The sequence below is a fragment of the Thunnus thynnus genome, chromosome 18 (genome assembly GCF_963924715.1).
Source record: "Thunnus thynnus chromosome 18, fThuThy2.1, whole genome shotgun sequence".
In the NCBI taxonomy this organism is placed as follows: Eukaryota; Metazoa; Chordata; class Actinopteri; order Scombriformes; family Scombridae; genus Thunnus; species Thunnus thynnus.
The window spans coordinates 14,995,034-15,020,828 of record NC_089534.1 but is presented as its reverse complement, the minus strand read 5'-3'; the positions used below and the strand labels follow the sequence as shown (position 1 = coordinate 15,020,828).

At 40.1% G+C, this 25,795-nt stretch overlaps 1 protein-coding gene across 1 annotated transcript; it reads right to left on the bottom strand.

The window, feature by feature from the left end:
* Positions 1-1,643: 1,643 nt before the first annotated feature.
* LOC137169900 (uncharacterized) lies at positions 1,644-25,297 on the bottom strand. Its single transcript, XM_067573311.1, has 5 exons — positions 25,211-25,297; positions 20,658-20,897; positions 5,494-5,826; positions 1,754-1,817; positions 1,644-1,654 (listed from the first exon to the last, which is right to left on the bottom strand). Exons 2-5 carry the CDS (start codon positions 20,883-20,885, stop codon positions 1,644-1,646), a joined length of 636 nt encoding a protein of 211 aa, XP_067429412.1. The 5' UTR covers positions 20,886-20,897; positions 25,211-25,297.
* Between the last annotated feature and the right edge of the window lie 498 nt (positions 25,298-25,795).

Genomic DNA, 25,795 nt, shown 5'->3' with positions numbered 1-25,795 from the left:
ATGCTATTTGTTGCATAAGGCTGCTCTTTACTTTTTTTGAGGGGAGTGTAAGAACATGCATGTTTTGCTGTTTGTTCCCCTGTAAAATTAGATGGTCAGAACTCAACTCCCTGTAGATATTATTAACCCTCTTTCGCTCTTCATTGCTCCCCTCTGCTCCCACATCACTGCATCATTTTAAATGACTAATACGTGACACTCTTTAACTTTTAAGTGCCCCTAAAGCCACTAATTGGTGAACTTGGAATGCCAGGGTGTAGCAACATCACAGCCGAGGCCACAGGAACAGCTTGTCACCAGCTTGGCTAATTGCTCGGATTTCTCTCTATACGCCAAAAACTCCCATAATTAACGGGCAGACTACTCCCAGTGAAAAACATTTTCATCAGAATGAAGTTCTTGTCACATTATTTAGTTGGAAATGTTCCAACAGGCAGCAGGTATTCCTGCAGAACTGCCATAAAGTGTTTTGCAGAAGCACATAGTGACAAGCAAATGGATGCTCTAATCCAAGAGCAGAAATGAATGGTTCCTACAGGAATAAGCAAAATAATGTTATACCAATTTAATGAACGATAAAATAACATTTATCATACTATAATATATAGTGAAAGGGGAAGCATCATGCACATTTCCAGGTTTATATATTTATATTCTGGGTCTGGTATATCCGCATTATTTACAGTTAAAAAAACCTCTTTATTCATCTTATGCAGGCCCTTAGTTCAGCCTCTGTCTGAAAAAGGCCGTTTTAACTCCTGTCTCCCAATGAGCCTGAGCTGTTCTGATTGGCTAGCTTCCGGAAAGTGTCTCGTAGCAGACTTTTGGCGACTCGGGAGGCTATGTCAACAAACAGTAGTAGTAGGATTTCACTTCTTTTTCATTTTCTGGATCCAAAATGAAAGAAAAGTAAAAGTGTGTTGCTAAAAAAAAAATGGCATGGTGAGCTCAGACCCATATACACACTAATGAACATGCACAGGAGGAGAGTTTATGGCTTGGCACGTGCAAGATTTCCAACAAAGGCAAATAAACCAATAGAAGAGAGGATAGATAGGAATTATGCCAAAATGTGACACACACAGAGACTGTGCACTTTGGATTGGACTGAGATTTGTAGCACAAATAAGCGGCATGATGGAAAAATGATCAGAGAACAGTCCCCAGTCATTTACAGTCACGATGCTGGACTCTCACCCAGTAACACACATGCAATCAACATTCACACATGGCCTAAGTTGTAAACAGATGTTGAAAAGGTCACTGTGTCACGTGTATGATGACCAGTCCTCTGCATTGTCTCTGTAACTGCTGTTTTGCTGTCCAAACTGGTTTCCACAAAACAACAAACAGTAATCTTGGTTTATGAACAACAGTTATTATCCTGGAGTTTAGGGGTTGGATTAGAGGGCCCATGATGTGATGAGGTAAGGTAAAGTTATGCAGTGTGTGTGTGTGTGTGTGTGTGTGTGTGTGTGTGTGTGCAGGCTGAATCACTTTGCTTTCACAGCCATCACACAAGAGAAAAACAGACAGTGAATGAATTGGAGGAAGATCATTTTGGATTGATGATGAAAATAAACCAAACTGCAGATAATAAAGAGAAATGACCCGGCGCTGACGGAGAGGAGTGATGGAGAAAGCTATCTGGAGTCTGGAGTCGGGAGTCACAGCGTGAAAGACGAATGGGAAAGAAGGAGTAGGGAGGAAAGAGGAGAATACAAAACAACAGATTTAGTTGCTGGTGACTTACTGTTGTCGCCAGGGCAACAGTAGCTGTCCAGGTCTGACTCATTGTGGTAGTACAGGTCCATCGCCTGGGGGAGAAATATGACATTACTTAATAAAAACAATTTCAATACTTAAACGACATAGACAAGCAAATGGAAAGTAGGCTATATTGGAATTATGACCTGGAGATTTATATAGATTTTTTTGTGGGAGTTGTGTTTGAGTTCATGTAACAGTACAGTAAAAAATGAATTATGAATCAGTGACACACTCACACTGATATTAGAGATTCACATTGTGGATCCAATTCAAAAGCCATCAAATAGCTCTTTAAAAGAAGTCTCAGTATTACAAATTCATATCATACAAAGTCATGATACACAAATTGAAAGCCAGACCTAACATATTGGGTAACACATTGCTATTGATATGTACAACCCTGAAAATCCAGTTTTGGCAATTTTATTGTTTGAATTCAGTGGAAGGATTATGTGTACAGTATGTAGAGCCCCTGGGCTTAGCACATTCAAAAATATAAGCTTACTAAGCAATAATCTAGGCCGGTGGTTCCCAAACTGGTGGGTTTTTAGATGATTAACAGGATAAAAAAGCAAAAAACAACATATATTTACTCCACCAAAAACACAGATTTTTTCTGTCTAAATCACAGCTCCAGGCTGCTTTTCTTAGCTCTTGAAAACATTTCTAGTACACTGACGATATGAGACGTGACCTTTTTAACAGCAGCACTCTAAATCAGCATTTCTAAAACCACTACTTCTGACAGACTGGTACGTGCCCCACTTTCAGTTGGGTCCCCACATGACGTGTTTTAATGAGGCTGGGTTTCCAGGGTGACACTGCAGTAAATCGGCTGCTGAAAGTGGTGAGAAACCTCTGCTCTAACAACATGACAAGAGAATTGTTGTTTTGTAGTGAGACTGAACACCAGCATGAAACTCGTCTTGCTCAGCTTGGGCCAAGAGATGAGCAGGATATCTACTCCATGAACATTTATGTGCTTGTTTATACTTTCTGTTCGCTAAGGAACTATTACTTGATCCCATGGACATCCAAAAATTAGGTTAAGTTTAAGCCAAGGTCACAGTTGATCCCTTTAGACTGCAAACAGACACAGCGGCGTCACGACCATTCAACTTGAGAAGAGATGTGCTGCCTCAAATATTTGAGATTGGGCAGCTTTAGAAATTGTTAAATTCTATTTTCACAATACGTGTTTGATATGACGAACACCAACTCATCTTTTTCACAAGGAGTAAAGAGCTAAATAGTGTAAGTAAAAACGGTAGCTACATGTTTGTGAGCTTATGTTGAATAATCAACAGTGTTGGCTAGCTAACAAGCTAATGGTACCCCTTAGTTTAAAGCCTTTTCACTAACATTTCCTTGTACAGTGCTGCTGTTAAAAGCAGTATAGTGATAATAAATGTCATTGAATCAGTTCTAGATAGTAATGAGGTGGTTTGATCATTAACATAGAAGCCAAAGCAGATAATTACTGGCAACAACTACCCTAAAAATGAACCATCCACTTATAAAAGATAACACATTTGGGTGTTTGTGTGTGAATGTTCACTTTTGACTTGCTCCATTCAATTATAAAAGTCAGTTTATTGCTCTATACGTTGTTGGCTGAATGCTTTTGTGGCTCAGACTTATGCAAGTAAACACATATGCACAAACATACACAGGCACAAATGTCTCAATAATAGCTACTTAAATTTGCCCCACTTTCCCTTTTCACATACAGTAACAGCGTAATTGGTAGCTGTCACGGAGCCAGCAGCATTTGCATCTCATGACATTCCCATGGAACTCCACCGGCGTGTCAGATATTAGTTTTTCACGATGTCCCGCTGTCAGTCATCGACTTTTCAAAGCGACTGTTAAATACAGTCTTAGCCTAGTTTGCTATTCCACACTGCAGCTCTGAAAACTATTGCAGCTCTGAGTATTCTCTCATGAGTGTTTTCTGAGAACGAGACAAGCTGAGGCATTTGTGCATGTTAGTGTGCGTGTTGTTTCAATCTCATCAGTTTGTTTATTCATTCAGAGGCGATGCTTTCAACAATCTGCCTGTCGTGCTGGTCATTTCATCTCCATATAAGCCTTAATACAGCTGACAGTAACCTCGTCTATCCATCTTTTCCTCTCATTTTCTCTCTGATACACACGTATACATACATCGTTTGATGCTCATGTCCTCTTACTGTCAACATCTCTCTGCAGTCAACATGTACTTTCTCATCATGGCCCTTTGTCCTTTCTCCTCTCACTCATTACTGTCCTCCTGCCCTCTCTTCCCACTTTCTCTCTCTTACTTCAGGTTGTGTATCGATTCAGTATAGAGATCTGATGGAGTTCTACCACAGTGATGGTGAATCTAGGATTTCTGTTCATTAATATTTCATGGTGGATACATTTTTTTCAACAAGAAGACAGAAAGTTTGGGTTGTTCAAGCACAGAATAGTTTTTGTCTGGGTCAAAGGGAGGTAGAGGCTTGTATGACTTGACTGTGAGTCATAAAATAAAGCATATTTAATAGCAAAAAGGATAGAGATATTTTTGCATTTACCATCAAAGAAATGGATAACTGCTCTGGGTGTTTTTCTTTCTTGGTTTGTATCCACCAAAGCTCAAGGGAAATGAAATGAAAATAGGGGGAAAGTAGTTTAATTAATGCTAATGTGTAAATTCCTCAAAAGTTTCCCCTATTTCGGAATCATTGTGTTTTCTAATATAACATTTTTTTGATGATGTTGTTGTTTTGATGTTGTTGTTTTGGGAAACAAGTGTATTACCATTAAGATCCATTTGTATCAAGCCACTAAAATGTTAATGATTTCTTATGTTATGAGATAAGAACTTATTTTCCCAGACTGGGTTTGGCAATTTCATTTGGCAGGAGCACAGAAAGGTGAATAGCAACTCTTGCTGTTGAAACGTTGTACAGAGACAAATATTAAACATCGCACTACTGTTAGTGTGTTACACATTTACATGATTATAGTGCTTAAAAATGTAGATGTCACAGTAATGCCTCTTTCATTTGCCTGAATCAAGTCACTTTTTTATGGTGTTGCAAAAATAAACAAGCTCACTGGAGAGCTACAAGAAAAAAAGATGATGTCTAACAGGCCTTTCTCTCTCTCTCTGATGGTTATGAGGTTTCCAGTTCTCTCAAGTAACTTCCTCACATTTACTGTATGTACTGCATGACATTTACAAGTATGACTTGACCTACAAAGGTAGGTCATGTTATCTAGAATATGATATTGATGAGCAATAAAAGATTTCAGGCAGTCAGTACTTTGTACTGCAGTGAGGAAAGCTCTAAAGAGGCTGAATGATCTGTGGTCAAACTGTAGGTGCCTCAGTAAAACTAAAATAAACCTAATATTACCTGTGCATCGGAAAACATCCTCCATAATCATGAGAACATATGTCACTCAAACTGCCACCAGAGAGGACCATAAACTGTAATTAACAGTTGAATAGACATAAGGCTTTATAATGTAAACTGACATGCGATCGTTTATGACCCACCTTTATATTGCAGCAGTGTTTCCAGTAATAATTCAATTACTTCAAACTTAAAAACAAGTTTTCCTTTAGTATTTTCATTATTTCTCAACTGCCAGCTGGTGTTTGTCATATAATGAACAATCTGATATTTCTGTTGTTAGAAATGGACTTGCATATATCTTATAACCCTATGAAAACAATATTTTATTACATACTGGTAACATCTCTCCTTCCTCACCTGGAAGTCCCCTGCTTTGGGATCCATTGGTAAACCAATGAGTGTTTGCTACCTGTAATTTAAAATGACTTAACTGTGAGGAAGATGAACTTGCCTGTGTACGTTGACGTGGCTGCCAGGTATCCTCCAGGGTGTAGCTGATGTAGGGTCCACTGCAAATGGAGCACTCCAGCATGACAGGGCTGGCCAGGAGGGGCGATGCATGGATCCCCCAAGACTGACAACACCCCAGGTGGATGTCTGACTCTGCTTCCTTCTGCTTGCCTGTGCCGTCACCATGATGGCGAGCCAGCATCCTCCACTTCCTGACCTGTAAGTGAAGATAAATCATGTTTTTCATTAGGCTAGTAAAGTTTAAAACCAAATACACGATGGAACAAAAAGCCTCAACTGCTCCGAGAAATGGTCACTTGCTAATCTGTAGCAACTAACCAAGCACATAACTCTAACCTAAATTGCCTCCAACCTAAACCCAAAGTGACTGAAAATCTAATGATATGGCAATTAGCATTTAGATGGAATTTAGTAACATATTCACACTGATCGCATGGTTCAATACTCTTACCAAACCAAGGAAATAATAATTAGTGACATAATTTTCTTAAAGATGGTACATGCCGTTGGGATCTAATTGAAATTTAACTTAACCTTAACCCCAGACCTGATGTTTTGTGTTTGTTAATCTTAAATCTTAAATTATTCCCATAACCCCAAATTTAACTGCGTAGGTAATTTATAAAGAAGAACCACATTCTTGAGCATTCTTGAACATTGATATTTTTTCTGGTATTGTCTGTGGATTCTTACAACAATTACACAAGGGGATATTTGACTTTATCCCAAAACACGTACAAGAGAGTAGATATTTAGAGCACTTTCTAATCATTTTCATGCTTTAATTTCCTTTTTAGTACAACAAAGTGTGAATACAACTTTTAGAAAGAGCGACAGAGAGGATCACTGATGAATCAGTCCAATATATGAACAAATTACCAACCTAAAGGAATATAAACACTGGAACCTTCTTATACAGAGGTCGTTATAATCTTTCAAAAAAGGTGAAAAGCTATATAAACCAGCATCACAAACAACACACTACTACAGCTCAAGTCAATATCACCACTTTGTGAGTAAAATATTTAAGGGTCATATTTGCATTTCTCAGGAGACAGTGAGTCTTAGTCATCACAGTTATTTCCTCTCGCGACAATTGCACTCTGACACTCTCTCCTGAGGACGCCTCTTCTAAATCATTACATAGAATGTGCCTGGCAACACTGACTGAATACATAACCAGTGTTCAAAAAAACCCCTCTAAAACCATTCAAACACACACACACAGGAGAGAAGAGAAATATAAGATACATGGAACAATGGAAGCTAAGGTCAAGGTGCGCATAGTTCTTGAGGGAAGCACATTGCATAGATGGATGTGTGTGTGACCTAGAATGGCTGTTACGTAAGGCAAATGGTGTCCTTGGCACACACAGTCGACAGGATCAGTGACTACAGCAATTTGAAATGAGTCTTATCAAGGCCTCTATCAGTGGCTGCTGCTCCTCTGAACTCTACATTACCACAACTTGGCATGGAGATATGTGTGTGAGTGAGATTTTGTGTGTGTGTGTGTGTGTGTGCATGTGTATGTGAGCTTTCATCTAAACTTGCAACTTGGCAAAAAACTTTCCCAGTGTGTGAATGGCTGCTCCCTTGACTATAATTATAGCCCAGTGCTGGAAGGACAGAATGGATCCAAATAATTACTGAAGGTGTCAAACACAATATGATAACATTCTGTCATAACGCTGTGGGTGTGTGTTTAAGAACTACCTCTATCTGTGCTGCAACAGTGTCATTCAGCTAAAGTTGAGAAAATTATTTAATCAATTCATTTTACTGATTACCTGAGTGTTGATCAATGACACAACCCAGGGCTAGTACATTAAACTCAGACCTTTTGTTGTTTGAGATTATTGTACTAATATCAACATTTTTATTTATTTTATTTAACGTTAAAGCCTCATTGAGATGCTATAATTCCTGTTTGATTAAATTCAGTTCAGTATTTTTTAATCAAAATGCGGTAATTACATTGCTTGTGATTTTATTCCACCTCACTGTTCATAAATATATATGCATTGGTGCAGTACATGCCTGTACGTATTTACATATTTATTGCCAACTGCAAGCTATAGTATAAACAAGAAAAAGGTCTAGGAGTGGAGGCATCTGTGTGTGTTTTTGTGTGTACAGGTCATAAAGATTGTTTCTCTAAGCGATATTTCATCATGTACAGACTCATGAACCACTCTTTATTAGGCTGAAGTGTACATTTATCGTCCCATTTGTCATCCTTTATTGTATAGCCTCTTACTGAACCTTATTCCAGAGAAACTGCTATACATTCCTTCAGCGGGTAAGAAAATATGTGTGCAGGAAGCGTAACATATATGCATGCCACTTCCAGACTCCCCTTCCTCTTAACCCCTCTTACTGCCCTTCGACTTGGTTTTGTGCTACGACCCTTTAAGACAACAGCGACCCTGCTATTAGTTAGGTTACATAAGGCCTGCTATAAGATATGTCCTTCTCACTCCATAAACTCAGGATGTAATATTGTCCAAGGATATTCTCATATGGAGGCCAGGATGTACACATTGGCCACACAGATCCATAAATCAAGGTATAAAAACATCACACATACTATATCCAGACTTCATCTGACTCCATTCCTCTGCCTCCTTGTTGATCTCTTAAACTGACCTTTGCCTTTGTTCTATACAGACGCTTAAAGATCTGCCCTTTACTCTCATACAGTAGACGAAGCCATAAAATACAGTATGACAGCTGAAGCTGCAACTGAAGACACTGTACATCATGTTTCATAATGTACATGAACAGTCTCTCTTTAGGGAAAAACCACACAACGAGCAGTAGATCAACACATCAAAGCATTGAATCTATTGCAATCTCACAAAATGCTAAACAAATCCATAACACATGAGGATAGACTATGAGTCCCTTAGTATTGGGGTAGACAAAATAACAGAAACACAGAGATGCAGACGGAGTGCTACACAGTAGTGTTGCAGATGTTAATTTGATGAAGATCAGTGTTTGTTGAGACTGTTGATTCAACTCAGTGATATTTTTTCAGGCTGTGGTTGAGCAAAATTTGTGTTATGGACAGTCAGTTGAGTTTTACTTCAGTCACTGTTGTGATTTGATTTAATATAATCTCGTCAGTATTATCACTTTAGTTTTAAGACAGCAATAATAATTAGTTTAAGGGTCAGGTATAAGTTCCTTGATAGCTTGATTGTTTCGTCCATTGACTGTTGCAGTTAAATAGCAAGTCAAGGGCAACGCAAATGGGTGCTGACAAGCACACAGTGTAGATGAAAGCACATAATCACTGAATATTAAACAGTAACAGTGAAGTATTACCCCAATGATTAAAGTAAAACTGAACAAACAGAATGTAAGTTATGTTTTTTTGTTCAGACAAATAAAATATATGAATCTCACGTTCACAGGTTGTTTTTGATTGGTTGCCAAGTTTCAAGAAGGTATCTAATATGAGTCTGTCAACCTTCATCTCTGAAGGATTTTGGTTTAGTTTTTGTCTGTCCCTATTTGTTAACTTAAATGAATTGAAACCAACGCTGAGCTCAATGCATGTTTGGTGACATGCAAAGGGGATCGGAACAGGCTGACACAAACTTGTGACAAGTGGAGCAGCAGTAGGAGGTCGAGTTCACCATAAAGGCCTGCATCCTTTCCTGTTGGCAACCGAAGGCGTTTAGCGCATGTTCAGTGCCTTTGGTTATCAGAGCTAATCAAATATGGCACATACTGCAAATTGGATGAAGTGGATGCCTTTGTAGCTGTGATTTAAAGACTTGAAATTCATGATGACATTTTCCAAACAAAAGAAACATAAGAGTACTGGCAGAGAGGCACAACAGACCCGAACATTTAACAGGATATTTGATGAACCGCGGTCAAACTAAAGCCTAAAAAATGACCACTGAGTCGAATCAATGTCTCATATTATGAGCTTCACTGAACTGGTATTTACTGCTTTTAAATTGTACTGGAACTGTTATGCTCCCCATCCCATATAAAGCAATACCTCCACCTTAGACCTTTGAACAACAGATAAGGACAGTGTTTATAGTGGCTTTATTAGCTAGTAACCTGGTAACCCTCTTTTGGCCTTGTCCTGCCTAAACCTTCCTGTTCTCCACCAGCTCTAACAGGCTGTGTGACATCTCATATACGTCTGAGCATCAAAGAGTAATGAAATGACAGAAGGCGAGAGAGCATCTGCGGGTAGAATCATGAAGTAGAATGAGGGAATGAGGTGCAAGCAGAGACACGGAGACAAAGAAAAATATGTTTGAAAGACAAAAAAGATAAACAGAGAGAATGAGAGTGCGAGATAGTCTTACATAAGCCATCCCATTCTCTGTCAGAGATAAGATTTGCTCATTAACACCAAGGTCACTGCTCTCTCTTCTCCCTTTCTTTCCCCTGTTTCTGTTCCTAGATCGCAGGTCTAAAAATCACTGAGGGATGGGGGGGCGGGGAATCCAGATTCAAATGGGTAGAGAGGCAAAGAACTATGATTCCAGCAGTCCAAATGGAATTTAAACAGTGATTGTATCCCATGGGAGAAGAAGCTTCAGAGATACTGTTCAGATCCAGCGACAGAGATAGAGAGAAAGAGAGAGTCAACCTGAAAAAAAACGAGAGAGAGCAACTGAGAAACAAGACAGCAGGACAGAGATAACTGTAATGTTATTCTTAATCAGGGAACAGGACCAAGGGGTATGTTCGGGAATTCAAGATTGGGTCATTGACCCTAAACTGATTTTAGTTTGACGGCCATTTTCACCCTCTAGGGTCATTCTCTTTTCATCTTTAAATCCTGAGGCAACTGGAGACAAGGTGTCCGATCCCTAACTTCAGAAAACCCAGTGCCTCAACCCCTGCAACTTTTCCTGGAAATTAAAAAGGTGCCCTCTCCCTGGACTCTCTTATGCATCTTCTCTCCTTTTCTCTCATTTCTATAAACAGAAAGAGGACAATATATCTGTGTTACACAGAGCCTATTTACTCACTGCAGGGGCTATTATGAGATTTGTGTCTTTCTCCTTTGTTTTGACATTAAGCCTCACCTCCTGTCTCTCTGAGATAGTCATAACAACCCAAACATTTCCCATTGCATGAGCACAGTTTGACTAAATTGACCAAGGTGAAAACATTGGATCGCTGACTTTAAAAACACAGCAAAAAATATTCACCAACACACCTCATCTTATTATAGATGTGTGAGGTAAAAAATTTGACTACCTAATTTGACAGGATGTCAACTTGCCCTGGCATAATAATAAAGGATACTAATTTCACAGATATTTGTGAATGACCATACAAATATAAAACTATATTCACAAAGAAATCCTAACATGATCAGTTGTGTCTTCTTCTGTATTAGACTTCAAAGCTAACCATCCAGGAAAAACATTTAATTTACAGCATGTCATTAAGATAATTTTGAATCTTGACTATGACTATGAGATTATGACATCTTCAGGCTGACCTTCAGTGGAAATGGTATAACAATATCAGGTCTCAGCATTTTTCAGCACAGTATCATGCACTATGTAACAATGCACAACTGTGGCTTGTTGTTGTGCACTGGTAATGCCATGAGTAAGCATATCGTCCATGCGGAAGCAGATCAGGTCAACTCTAAGCTCAATAGTGGAGTGTGTGCTATAAACCCAAACCTCAGTGCACAAAGCAGTTTCAATAGAGCTGAGTGTGTGAATGGGAGAATAACACTGGCTGCATAGTCAGAATGCTGCTGAGCCTCTGTGGCGCAGCAGTTTTGGCATTAGCTCTGGAACATCAAGATGGAAGATGGGATTAGCTAGGTTCTCAGGGTAGATTAGAACAACAATAATTCCCCAATTCCCTCACAATGAGACTCAGAAGGGAGGGTGCTCCTCCTTTTCTAGTGGGCCAAGGTCAGTAGAGAGAAAGAGGGAGGGAGGGAGGGAGAGAGGGAGTGTGAGGGAGAGGTATTGATGCCGGTGGATCTCTAAACTATGAGGAGTGTAATCCACAGGAGGTGATACAGCACTTTTTACTGACTGTCATTTGAGTCTTGGAAACACTCACTTCAACTGATTGTACATAAAATAAATTCAACATTTTTCTTTGTTGTTTTTTTTGTATCATTTGATACATCTAACCTTACATTTTTTTAAATGGAAAAAGAAAACTATGTTGTTAACATCATAATAGGTATCCATATCATTTAACACGTTCCTTCAGTCATTTTTGTAGTGAAACCTGAGTTCTGCCTGAAACAGAATATGTTTTAAATGCCATGGGGAAGGGGAAACTGTTGTGTGGAGACTTGGCAACGTTGTATGTGAAAAGTTGGGGATTGGATCTAGACAAGGAACAGACACACATTGACTCATTGTCCATTAATCATCAGTTGCTTTTAGCTAGCACGGCTAGCGAAGACTCTCAGGGCACTTTCTATTAGGGTTAGTTGTCCTAAGTGATGAGCCATTGTCAAGTTTCACTAGTTTTCACTGGTACTAGCTACCCTGTTTACTATCATTCTATTTTCTGTGGAAAAGAGCAGCATCAACCAACATTTGGGGCAGCAACTACTAGTTAGCAGGGTCAATGAATGAAATATACCCCAGAGTCTTGCCTATTTCACTATTCATTAGCTGACCTTTACAATCCAAGGAAATGCATACAAGCTAGTTTGAGCAACAAAATCTGGGGGTTTTTTTATTGTTGGAAAAATCACCTGTATTAACATAATACATCAACAAGAATCTGTAATTATGTGCACAGGGTAAATAAGTAATGTGTGAAGTTCCTCTTTAAAATAGCTCTGAAAATAAATCTGTGTAATTTCTTCAAAATTATGTTCCGTTTATTTTACCACAGGTTAATCATGTAGATGTGTATCTCCCTTTGAGCTTCTTAATGCTGAATGCCTTTATTATCTGCATCAAACCAAACACAGATTTGTCAGGATAGCTCTTAACATCACAAACAACCTACCTTACCTTTTCTTCTTCAGCTCTCCTCTAGCTTGTTATAGCTAGGGCTGGGGGAAACAGTACAAAGCTAATTCACACATCCTGCTGTATCACGACAAATCCAGGAAACTGCAGCCAAGGTATGAAGTGCCTCCTCTGTGCTTATTTATCTTTTTTTTTTTGGTTGCTTTTCTGCTTTGGCAGAAAAAGAGCCTGCATAACGCTGCAGCAGCAATGGGAACAAATGTGCTGTTCCATTTTAGGGCGTATATATACATCTACTGTGGGTAAAGAGGAGATCGTGCAAGAAAACCCAATTCCAAGTTTATTACTTCAACCTCATTCTTCCACTGCCAGAGCACTTGGCTTTGTAACAAAGGCAAAGGATTAGCAGTTTTCCATTGCTAAGTGTATCCTAAACACTGGTAGCTTAGTACTTTCCAGACCCTGGGAGAGTTCCCTCATTTAAATGCTGCTTAAATATGTTTGAATCACAGGAGAGAAAAATATGAGTCATAACAATGAGGAGGGCAAGAGATGATGGAAAGAAAATCTGGAGGTTGAAAACAAAATATGGCATGACTTTAATAAAGGAACATCAATGCAAGAATGAAGTCAAAGTCAGTGTTTTCAACAGCCAAGCAGCTGACGCTATCAGGTATTGCCAAGAGTGCAAGTAAGAGTTGGAAGTTGGCCAAACTGATATGAACTGGCTTTATACCAGCACTAAGTTGGCACCTCACCAGTTTCATTACTAAGCACAGAATTTGAAAGAGTCAGGGGGTTCTGACTTTTGGTATATGCATGGGTTGAATGTGAATGTGTGCTGAGGTCTTTAATGAGGAGAAAAGAAAGTTTGGACTCAATTAGCTGAACTGTTCAAAATAGAAGTTTGGAATGAGAGGCATTTCTCCCTGGTGTTGGTACAGTATGCACGACAAGCCAACAACTTGGAAGGGGATTTTGGCTCCCAGTGCTCTCTGTATAACTCTTTGTATCAAATATAATTGGACCTTGTGGACTGTTCATCTTAATACTTTCGTGTTAACAATACAAGCAAAAAAAAACAAAAGGTTTTGACATGAATGCATTCATGGTAAATGCTATTGAAGCTGCAGCTCAGATGATGTTTTTGTAACCTGTTTGGCAAGTGAGAAGAGGATCAAGCTTTGGTCAGAGGCTTAGTTGGAGTTATTGAGTGACCCACCAGGGTGACAAAGTTTACCAGTCCATTATTATTACACCAAGCTACATTTAATGAATTTCAATACAAAAGCCCTGCAAGAAATCATACATTTATGAAGATTATCTTAGTATGTTTTTGCTGTGTCAGAGTAGTTTTTGGTTTTGTGTTGGATATTACACTAAAATACTTTTCTAATATGTTAGTGGAAAACTGTCAACTCATGAATTTAGAATCAGCTGCAAATAAAGATTTTCCATTCAGTGTTCACAGTTCAAATTTAAACAGCTGTGTTGGAGATGTCTGCAGTCTAGAGTTTGTGTCCTTCGTGGTCTCGAATACATTGGCACAGTGGAGTGCCAGTAAAAGGTCACCAGTAAAGTGGTGCGATCTTTAAATATGACGCACAAGTGATTAACGATTAGCTCTGTCAAGAAGTGAACTGCCTGAGATCTGCTCCCTCTCAGAATGTACAACTGAGACACTTCACCAGTAAGACTGCTTCAAGAACCAAGTCTGAAGTTCAAAGTCCAACAGAGACGTATTCTCACATTGCAGAGAAAACCTCATGAACCGTAAAAGTAGAGCATGTTTTTTTCTAAGAAGACAACTACTCGGCACAAACAGAATTTTCAAAACTTTCCTTTTTTATTATCTGATGCAACACCTGAATTGTATTTGCACTTGTGAACAACTCACTTGACAAGATCTTTGAATGAAATTAGCTCACCATCATTGCCTCCCCTCATTCACTGACTCAGACACGACGTATTATTATTCGTGAAACAGATCTTAGCCTGCAGGGCCTTGTCACCACTGAGGAAGAACAAGAGAGGTGGATTTGTCATAGGTCGTCTACCTCTGTTTTCTCTCTGCGGTAAAATGAATCGGCGGGGCCCATTGAACAGACACATGATTTAAAATCCCACCGATCATCTGAGCTTGGTGTTTTTGAGCGTGAGGACAAAAGGTACAGTGTGATTGAGCTTTCGTGAGAGCTCACAAAACATGAACAAGATGAGCTCACCTCACTGACAAATGAGGTAAAGCTTTTTCCTGCATTCAAGCTAATTTCTCAGCATAAAAATTCAGATGCAGTTTTTGCCCTCTACCTTGTACCACTCCTTTCAGCTGAGATCTAATCAATAGTCAACCACATCTCACAGGCTGCATGGGAGTAGATAAAAATCACTGTTCTCCTCTCAGACACGCTTGGCTTCCCTCGTCTCCTTGGATTTCTTCTCTGCCTCACTTCCTGCCTTCCTTCCTTCCTCCCTCAACTTTCTCTCTATCCTTCCCTCTCTCTCACTTTCTCCCGCATGACTGCATTTTGGACAGTCAACACTAATAGACCAGAGCAGGTCAGATCTTTCTGGTTAAAGTTGGTGTTTAAACCATACTGAATACACTGACATATTAACTACAATCACCTGATCCATACCCAGAACAGGCCACAGGCCATAAGGAAATGAGACTTAAAACTAAAATATATAAAAGCCATTTTGCTATTTGTACTAATCACATTGATATTGTATGTTTCACTTGGTGTACTATTTTATCTGACTTGATAACAATAGTACTGAAATTGGATGACAAAAAAGATAACGTCAGGACAGCCAGCTGTCAGCAAAAGTTTGTGTTCTTTTTATTTTTGATTAAGTCTTCATCAAGAAAAGCACAGGCTTGATGTAAGAGATTAGTGGAAAGGCTGCATTTGCATTAGTTTTGTGTGTGTGAGTAGAGTATCTGACAGTCTGTTGGTGTGTACATGGGACAGTACAGGACGTTCTTATCAGGAGGATTTATGCTTTTGATTTCTGGTCATGCTCAGGCAGTGGGGCAGATGCTCTGACCTCATCCTCTATCTTCTAATAAAAATGTCCTCTCAGCTGTTCTCATCTCTCTCTCTCTCTCTCTCTCTCACTCTATCACTGCTGCTTCCTCCGTTATGTCTTTCCACTCAGCTCCACCAATCCCTCGATTGCTCTCATTTTTCCAATACAGCGATTATTGTTTACTCTTTGTCCATTTTTAATTCTGATTTCTTCCAAACACCCTGATTAACCATTTACTTACAGTAAACCTATCCTTGTCTCCTTCCTTATTTTCTCTGTGTTAATCACCCCATGAAAAAAAGGCAGCTGTCATAAATGTAGTATTTCATAGTTTAATAAGACCAGTACCATAAAGCTTGGTCTATATTAGATTTGGCTCTGATAGACTCATCAAAACTAACAACAGGGTGGAGGCTATGCAAAGAACTGGGTCAAGGTGAAGCTAAGCTGCCTGCATTTTTAATGCTTTGCAATTAGAAAAAAAGGTGCTGTGGTGGATTTTTAATGAATAGGAGGACGGGATGATGGGCATTCTGTCAGGGAGGACTATTTTTTAAAAAGAGAACAACACAAAACTGCAGTATTTAAGAGGGTTTTTGGTAAATGTCCTTGTATTATTATAAATATTGCAGAGTTAATAACTTTTTTATTTGTTGCCACTTGAGTACCTTAAAATGCTATGCCAGACGCTGGCTCCAAAAAATAAATTGAGTCCCATTCAAAAAATGTCAACTTCTCTCTAGAAATACTAGTCAAGTCAAGTCAATTTTATTTTTATGGCACCTTTCATACACAATGACAGATCAAGGTGCTTAACATCAGCATAAAAGCAATAGATCAACATAATAAAGTACTCTTAAAGCAAAGTTTAAACATACAGAAATACAATAATTAAAATGAACGTCAAATCAGCACACACATACACACACACACACACACATTCACAAAAAAAATCAGTTGAAAAAAATCATAAGAAGAAAGTTTTAAGTTGTCTTTTAAACATGTAAATGGTAGTGACTGATCTCAGGTCATCTGGTAGTTTGTTTCAGAGAGCAGGATCCAAGTAACTAAAAGCTCCCTCTGAAGACCTGGATCCTATTCTGGGTACAGTAAGATGAAAACTACCAGTTGGACTGTAGTCAGTGAGCAGGTCAGTAATATACTGGGGAGCCAAACCATTAAGTGCTTTATAGATCAGCAGAATTTTGAAGGACTCGCAGTGAGTCAGACTATTGTCGCAATATTTCAGTAAGTTTAATGTTACTTGATTCGATACCTGCCCTGTTAGCACAGTTTAGCTAAAGTAGCTAATGTTAGCCCAAATGTGCACTGCTCGGTGTTCCCAGTAAGCTAGTATTTGCTTTAGTCCAAGGTAGCGGGGCACTCCTGTTTTAGAAGGTCCAGGCTCCAAACTGAAAAGATGGCACCAACCATGTACCATATCTGGGCTTCAAACTGGCTCCAATGCAAACCAATGGGTGACGTCACACCTCGCTACCATCCATCTTTATATACTGTCTATGGTTCAAATGTAGCTCCTCTGGCAACAAACTACAACAACATGTTACTGCCAAGTGCAGATTCACAATTTCAAAAGCTTCTCACAATAAGTGTAATTCAGAAGCTACAGTGAGCAGGACAAAAGCAGAACATTCAGTATTGAACAATCGGGACACTTGAGGCAACCATAAAAACGCAAAAACTAAAGAGCAACATGCTAAATATCCCCAGGGCCTTCCCCTCTGTCTCTGTACAGTTAAGAGTGAATTGACACTGTCTGCCATTGTCTGGTGTCTTATTCATCTCCACCTCCTCTAAATGTGACAGCAGCCTCTGAGCATCACCACACCACTTTCTTAAGTCTGAGTCCTGAGTGACACTTGTTCGACAGCAACTGATACAGTTCACTTTGATGGGCTGACAAATGTCATACTGATGCTCTGCTCATTTGCATTTGAGTCAGGCCGTGGGTGGCCTCCTTGAGAACAGAGCAGTGTGTTTGACACGCTGGGGGAATGTCTCTGTTACTGTTCCATTTGTTGAACAAGTGTCGCACTCTGCCAGTGTTTGGCAAACCAACTTTAAGGGGCCTGAGTTATGAAGTGTTTGGACAGAATGTGCCGAGATACTGCATGCAGAGAACAGTACAGAACATGACGTCCGTGCGCTGGATTTTGTCATGGAGTATTTGGCAATGCCACACAAAGTCAAATAAAGTCCATATTTAGGTTGTGCATCTAACTTTAACTGTATGTTGTGTAAGCTTCCACTTTAGATGCTGTTAATCATCTGTCAAATCATGGGTGAAAAACCCCACATATGAGATATGAACAGCTACTGTAGGTCAATCCTGTTTAGCTCTACATTGACTTTGTATAGACTTCACTACACACACACTCTGCAGTGAAAACTACCTACTGTATGACTCACTACTGAGCCCCCTCCTCTTTAACCCTCTAGCCTGCTCCCACCTCGCCCTAACACAGATTAATTCTACACACACACACACACACACACACACACACACACACACACCGGTTATCTCTACTGAGACATTAGTGACAGATCTATTGGTTGTGAGGGCAGGAAATGGAATTGATGGAGAGATAGAGTGAGACAGGATAGCCTGGAAGAAAACCTGAGCAAAATGAAAACAAAATGGAAAAAAAAATGGCTGCAGGAAAGAGAACAAAGTGATGGACAACAACACAGTCCTGTCCTGTTTTATATTCTTACACACCTCAATGTTGTTTCTCCCTGCACACAGTCGCTTGCACACACATGCTTACATGTACAGCACAGTGTGACGTTGTCTTGCTGGGACAGCAATGACTCATTCTCTCCTGTCGTCTGTGGGATTGGTGGAACACACTCTCACACACACACACACACAAAAAAGCAGGGAACCAATTGATGGGTATGATGATTGAAGCAGTGGGACGGCCATTGTGATTACATAACCAAGGACAACCTGGACACCTGCGGCAGCATTAGTGTGAACCGGCTGATGCATGTGTGTGGGGTGTTGACAATTTTGTCTTTGCACAACCTTCCATGCACTGGTGTTCATTTCATTTGTTTTTGCTTAATTTTTAATACATAAAAATTCCTGTTCTCTGCTGAAGAGCTGCCTCTTGCTCTAATTTCAAAAACACCAGCCAGGGGTCAATGGCGCTTTTATGCAGAGGCTTACTGGGGCTTAAGACCTGGACTGAGGACCAGGGGCCTCACGAGACATGAGAAGTTAAAATATATATATTGTAAATTATAATATTGTATATTTGCACCACCAGGGAAGTCAAAGAGGTTTCCTTTGAATAGCTATGATCAGCACACTGTAGTGTAGAACAAAATATACCCGCATTTTGTAATTCATCTAATCACCATCTGGTAGCTGTAGCATCGTGTGTGGGGTTTCAGGAATGTTGGCTAATCTACTCTCAGTTTAGCTGTAGCTGAGTTTACAGAGAGAAAGATGAAGCATTCACATAATAGCGGTGTTCAGAAAAGAAAAAAAAATTAAACAGAATAAAGTGTATAGTGAAACTTTGCCGAAGGTCCCCGACTTTTTTTTTACTAATAAGCCTACAAGCAGCAATGTCTATCAGCAGCTGCAAGCAGACGACGAAGTCTTCGTGCCGCCTAGTGATGAAAACAGGGCTACTACATCTGCTGCTGTGGAGGACAGAGGATGTGTGCTGAGGAGGAGGGAAGAGAAGTGGAGCAGGCAGCTGGAGAAGACCATGAGCCGGTAGGAGGGGCCAACTTGGCTGATGTAACCTAGCTTTATCTTGACTTATTGTTGACGTATTGTCTTATATTGATGAATTTTATATTCTCTTTACTAATTAGGAGGGCACTCCATTTATTATTGAATCAATATTGCAGTGGTGGCATATTGTGAAAGGAGGCGTGCCCTTGGAACTTGTGGCAAGCTAGTCAATTAGATTCACTTAGATTTCACTAACAGAGTTGTTTGTTTTTATTTTTAGAAACAACTTCAAGAAATAAAGACACAGTGCTTCACAAGAAAATGGATAAAGCCTTTCTCTGTATTATGCAGAATGACGTTCTTTTGCAGTTTCATAAAGTGATTTGATTTGTTTTTTATCTGAACTGTCAAGCACCTTGTCAATTATCCAGTCCAAGTCTTTATTTTTGATTTTTATGACCAGATTATTTGCGCCATCGCTGTAGTTACGGGGGAGGTTAAAGTAATGTCAAGGCGTCCCTGCCCTTGTTGAGCAACAATAAGGGAGTCTTTGCAACACACCCTAGTTGCCTTTGTGTTTATGTTACATAACAGCACTCGTGGTGGAGCAAATAGAACAATGTCTAGAGTCCTCTAAGTATCTAATTTACGTCTTTGACTTCTCTCAATGAACTTTAATGGGCAAACAGAGGGAGGCTGATATGGAGTGAGTTGGTGGATACACTTCCACCTGCAGGCCGGAGAGGGAGATTTGTGGTGAGAGAATGGCACACATTATGAAATGGGTCACATTCTTCTTACTGCAATCTCAGGTCTTATTTTAGTAGTTTTGACCACAATTCTATAATAGTAACTTTATATCCACTCAGAGTAGCCAAATCTGTTTGAAAACATCCATCACAGTTTACCAACCAACCCCCTGGTTCAACTTTGAACTATCACACTTACTGTAGTTGTGAATGCACACATTTGACCTGTGCAAGATGGAATATTACAGACATTTTGGGTGAGCCCACTGTTCGGTTTCACCTCCAAATAAAGTCTGACTGTCTGATTTTCAATGTTTCAGACCTACTTTTTCCATAGAAATTGTACAAAAACTGCAAAAAATAGATCCAAGTAATAAACCGGAATGATCCTTTAAATTAATACTGTGCATATTACGACTATGGCTGTGCTTACAACAACTGTATGTCTGGTGATGGTAACAAAGGATACACAGAGATGCAGCCAACTAGAATGTCATGGTAAAGTGTTACTTCCTGACAAAGTAGTGTCACAATACATTCATGGACACACACACACTCTCTCTGTATTTGTCCTGCTCTTTACCTTGCAGCCCTTGCTCTTGTCATGGCCGCTGGTATGTCCGCTGGCTGGGCACGGCGAGGACGGCTCCTGGTGGTAGTACTGGCAGCCCTGTAGGCCAGTGTAGTGGCAGCAGCCGTAAGGCGAGGGGAAGTGGGCATAGCACAGGTCCTCGGCCAGTGGACACTTCGGACAGGGGTAGAGGAGGCCTTTTCCCTGGGCCTTCTCCACACTTACCTTGGGATTCCTCATCCATCTTCGCACCTGCGTGGGAAAGATATGTTGACGTCAAAAACAGTTTGAATCTCACTTTTACTTTGTTTTCTCTCTTTTTTCATTCTCCTTATTATTTATGTGTACTTGCTTGCACAGGTGCTCCACATGCACCCACACACACGCTGTCAACCCTTCCAGCTGCAACCTTTGATCAGAGAGAGAGGAGTTTCTCATGTTATCCCTGATTATATGTCAATTTGAGTGGGACACACACGCGCACACACACACACGCACGCACACACAGAAGTGCACTTCAAAGAGGCACAGATTGCTACTCTGCTCTGATAGCCAACTTTGAACACATAAATCAGAAAGGGAACGCACATAAAGTGATATACATGCACACACATCTGTCGCATGTTGATGCCACAGAGCACAAATGGTAATCTCAAATATGATGAAGAATGAAAGCAAAGTCTATCTTGTCTAATCTTGTCTGAGAGTTTCTTAGAAATCTGGACTTGTTGTCAACAACACTTCACAGAAACTTAGAGGAAGCTGGCCTATAGAGGGGGAGATCAATACATATGTATGCTATTATGATGAATTATTGAGAATTAAAACCCCTTTAATATCCTTGTCACTAACAGATGTTCACATTATGCAGCCATACGGCGTCAACAATGAGTGAGACGTTGTGTTTAATGGTGATATATCACAGATTATCAAGTTGGCACATGCAAGCACACTGCATACTTACATCACTCCAGCAATGACTAAGACTTCCCAGAAAAGCAGTGTCAGTAAGTGTAAAACCTGGTGTGTGTTTTTGTGTGTTTGTGTGTGTGTGTGTGTGTGTGTGTGTCTATGTTTGGGGGAGGGAGAAGAGGTGGTGAAAGTGGAGAGGAAACAGAAAAAGGGACACAAGGGAAACAGAAGGGGAGCGACGGGTAAAGAAAAAAGCAACATTCTCATGAGAAGCTTCATGAAGTCTCATCCCGCTGCGTGAGTGGAACGTTTAGCAAACACACACCGCAGGGTAGTAGCCTGTGTGACTCCTGTGTGAGACCAGACAGCTCTGACACACACACACATGCACTCACACTGAGATTGAATGCCTGAGTCGTAGGAGGGCCAGACAGCATGTCAAGGCATGTCGGGTCCAAAGGAAAAACACTCCAGCAGGTCAACACAAAAACAAACCAGCCACTGTAGGACTAGCACAGAAGCCCAGTGACTTACACCTAAAAATACGAATAGTACGGTATTTCCCCGCATGAACTGAATACACATCTGATTGACGTCATCCAATTAGATGACTTTTTCCTTTGTTAGTTGTCACCACATCCAAAACATCAAGAGAACTGTTTTGGCATTATCTCGTGGATCAAACAGTGTGCTGTCATACCTCGTGTTTAACATGTCCTGCTGATGATGAAACTGATGATAAGCGGCATCCAAAGCTTAACATAGATTCACCTCAGGCACAAAAACACATTGCTCACAGAGGTAGCAACATGTTTTTCCTCTTTGTTGCCCACTTTGAAATTCAGTGAAACGCATCACATATCAAACACTGCTGACCATATGTTGGTGAAACTTTGGGAAAATGTTGCATCTGAAAACTGCATTTCAAAATTTTCCTGTGTTGGCCAATTGACATGTCTAAACAACATTAGGTTTGAGCTGGACCGCATCATGTTTGGAGAACGAAACGTTCACTGTTGCCTTTTTTTTTTATCAGACATCAACAGACAAAACACACTTACACACAGAGCCATTGATTTTATGATTCCTTCCATCATTTCCCTTACTCATCTGTATGATACTGAACTCCTCTGTCTGGACTCCTGCTTTCCCTCATTATGTGATTTGGCTTAGTTAGACACAAATAGAGAGACAAATAAACCCTGAGCAGCAGCAGGCATTAATTCTGATGTGGGGCTGTGTGCTGATGCATGTCTCGAAGCTTTTTTTTTTTTTTAACTCTCATTATAGTGGAGCATAGGAGGAAAGCCAGACTCATACAAAATTATGCAAAAGTAAGAGAGGGATTAAATATATAAAGATAGATAGATCGATTGATCCCCAGGCTCTTAATTTCTGATTAATATTAATCTATATATTAGTGGTAATAAAAAAAAATTCCCATGGGAGACTCATTGCAGCAGAATGTGCCTGTGGGAGTGCATGTGTGTTTGTGTGTGGGTGTTAACACAATCTGCCCATATTCACAAGCCGAGTCATCAGTGATCCACACCATACTCTACACCATCTGAGACCAACACACATAACAACACACACTTTGGAGAACCCTTCCGCAAAGCAAGAACACAAGTCTATGACACAACCAGACTAGAAAAGTATCTACCCAGCAACGTAAAGCCGATGAATATTTATCAAGTACATAAATTATTGGGTATTGTTGCCTATTTGATTTTTTATTCTGGGACATACTCAATCCCTAAGGCTGAAAATGTGGTAACTTGAACATAACGACCTGTGCAATAAACCCCTAATTTATTATCTAATTTATTTTATTACACTGTTTGGGTAATGGAAAAAAATAATGTTCTGCATATTCCCAAAGCAATACAGTGATCATTGAGTGAATGCATCAATCCACCTCTCCTCCACAGGCTGGAAGTAATGTTAGTCATTTCCTTCCTGTCAGAGCCCATTTTCTTTTGATCTAATGTAAATCGGGCTGCAAATTATTCAGATGTGAGGAAGCAGAAGTTGAACAGTTTGTCAAGCGTGGTATGTTTTGATTGAGTGTAACAAACCCCAATGTAAGTTTATTCATATCACAACATATTTTTGAAGCTTCTTGTACAATAAACCCTCGATCATGCCGACTCATTTAGCAGTAATTCACATTTTAGTTCCAGTATGACATTATAACATTAACATTTCACAAGGTAATGTGATGGGCATCCCGGTCCATCATCTCTCTGTTAAAACACTGTTGCTTTTACTTTCTTATGTGCATTGTACATATGTTTGGGTTCCTTAAGCTGGTGTATATCCTTCTCAAGCATACCTTGCTCAGACTTTGTAGCTAGATCTTCAGTTCATTTTGATGACTTAAAAAATGAGGGCTGCATGAACCTTCATTGATGACTAACATTTATAACTGCTCGGGTCTCATAATATACACTCACAAATGGATTGAATATTATGAAGCTTTTAGGCTTACCTTTAAGGTTACTGAATCATTAACATTTGAATTCAAATAGACGTGTAAATAATTGTATTAATAATATCAATACTAGTGTTAAAAGTATAATTATAATGGTAATTTGATTAAAGTTGTCTCCCAAAGAAGGGATTGCTGGGAAAGAAAAGATAATAAAATAAGAAAGAATCTCAGTAAATTGATTTTGGTCCAGATGCACTGCAGCTCTGAAAGTGGTCAGACTCTACATTTCAGCTGTCTTCCTGTATGATGGATAACGAGATGGCTACAGTATAAATACAAAGCGAGTTATGCTAAAAGAGGATGTACACAAGTCACGTGGATTTTTCACAACCTGGCAGTGTAAATGTTGTTCGTTTCAATGGATTATTACAGAGTATATAAAGCATTTATAAACCATTTTTACCATTAATAAAGCTATTATTGACATTTGTGTTTTATTGACTTTAAAGAGAGGGTTGGTAGATGGAGGCAAATAGATTTTCACATTATTTCAGGATCACAGGAGTGGACACAAATACTCACACAAATAAACTGATAAACCCTTTATAAGGTAAAGTATTAGAGAGTGTTACCAAATGTATCCTCAGATTCAGTCGTGCATTAAATCCCTGGTTTGTGCTTTTGTTTGGGAAAAGCCAGCACACATATTCATCACACAAACACACCAACCAACATAACCATTTAATCCAAGCCATTAACACAACAGAGGAAATGAGTCTTGTGGCAGCACTGCAGTATAATGCAGGATATGCTGAGTACATCCTAAACTATAGGACCTTCGCCAGCTCAGTGATGTCATGATTTTTACCCATCAGACACTTGTGGGTTCTGTAATGCAACAGTGTCTTAGAGCACACACACACACATGCAGACAACACAGTAAACACAGATATGCAAGGAGCCGAATCTTGCGCCCGATTAGCGTGGCTTAGCTTCCACAATGACATCATCTCTGGCATGCACACACACACACACACACACACACACACACAGAAAGAGAGAGGGAACACTCTGGCTGTGACGCCTCCTCCTCTTTCAGCTCATGTACCTCTCACTCTGGTTGTGTAGGTGCATGTGTAGGCACACGCTCACAAATATACCCATCCCAAAATATGTGTGTGTGTGTGTGTGTGTGTGTGCGTGTGTCATCCAAACTCACCTTCCTCTTGACAAACTGAAAGGCAGAGCACTTCTTAAAGGAAAAGGCAGTCTTCTCTCCCCCTCCTCCCACTCCTCCTCCTCCTCCTCCTCCGCCAACTCCCCCGCCACCTCCTCCTCCTCCTCCTCCTCCTCCCCCGTTCACCAGCTTCATGGCCGACACCGGCACTCCGCTTGCCTCTGTAGATCCCAGGATGACGGACAGACTGACAGGGAGTGAAAGAGAGAGGGAAAGTTGTCTAAGGCATGAAGACAAGACTGGTGCTGTTGCCAAGACAAGTGCGGGACAGCAAATGAGAGAGATGCTTCTGTGTTGAGTGAGAGAGAGAGAGAGATAGAGAGAGGTGGCGAAAAGAGGATGCGAGGAGGAGAGTGAGAGCAAGGAGAGGAGGTGGAGGTGGAGGAGGCAGATGGACCAAAATGCGAGGGAGAGAGGCTGTAATAGGAATGAGATTACAGGAACACCTAAGTGTCAGGATCGATATAAAGACAGAGTAGAAGCATAAGAGAAAGTCCGAGAGAGATAGAAAGAATAATTCACACAAAAAGATGGAGAGAGAGGGAAGAGGAAGGTACCAGCTCCTGT

Coding starts and splice junctions, on each gene's coding strand:
- LOC137169900 (XM_067573311.1), bottom strand. CDS start 20,885: ATGAGGAATCCCAAGGTAAGTGTGGAGAAGGCCCAGGGAAAAGGCCTC. Junction 5,827..20,657: donor ACAAGAGCAAGGGCTGCAAG/GTAAAGAGCAGG, acceptor CTTCACTTACAG/GTCAGGAAGTGGAGGATGCT. Junction 1,818..5,493: donor AGGAAGGAGAGATGTTACCA/GTATGTAATAAA, acceptor TTTCTCCCCCAG/GCGATGGACCTGTACTACCA.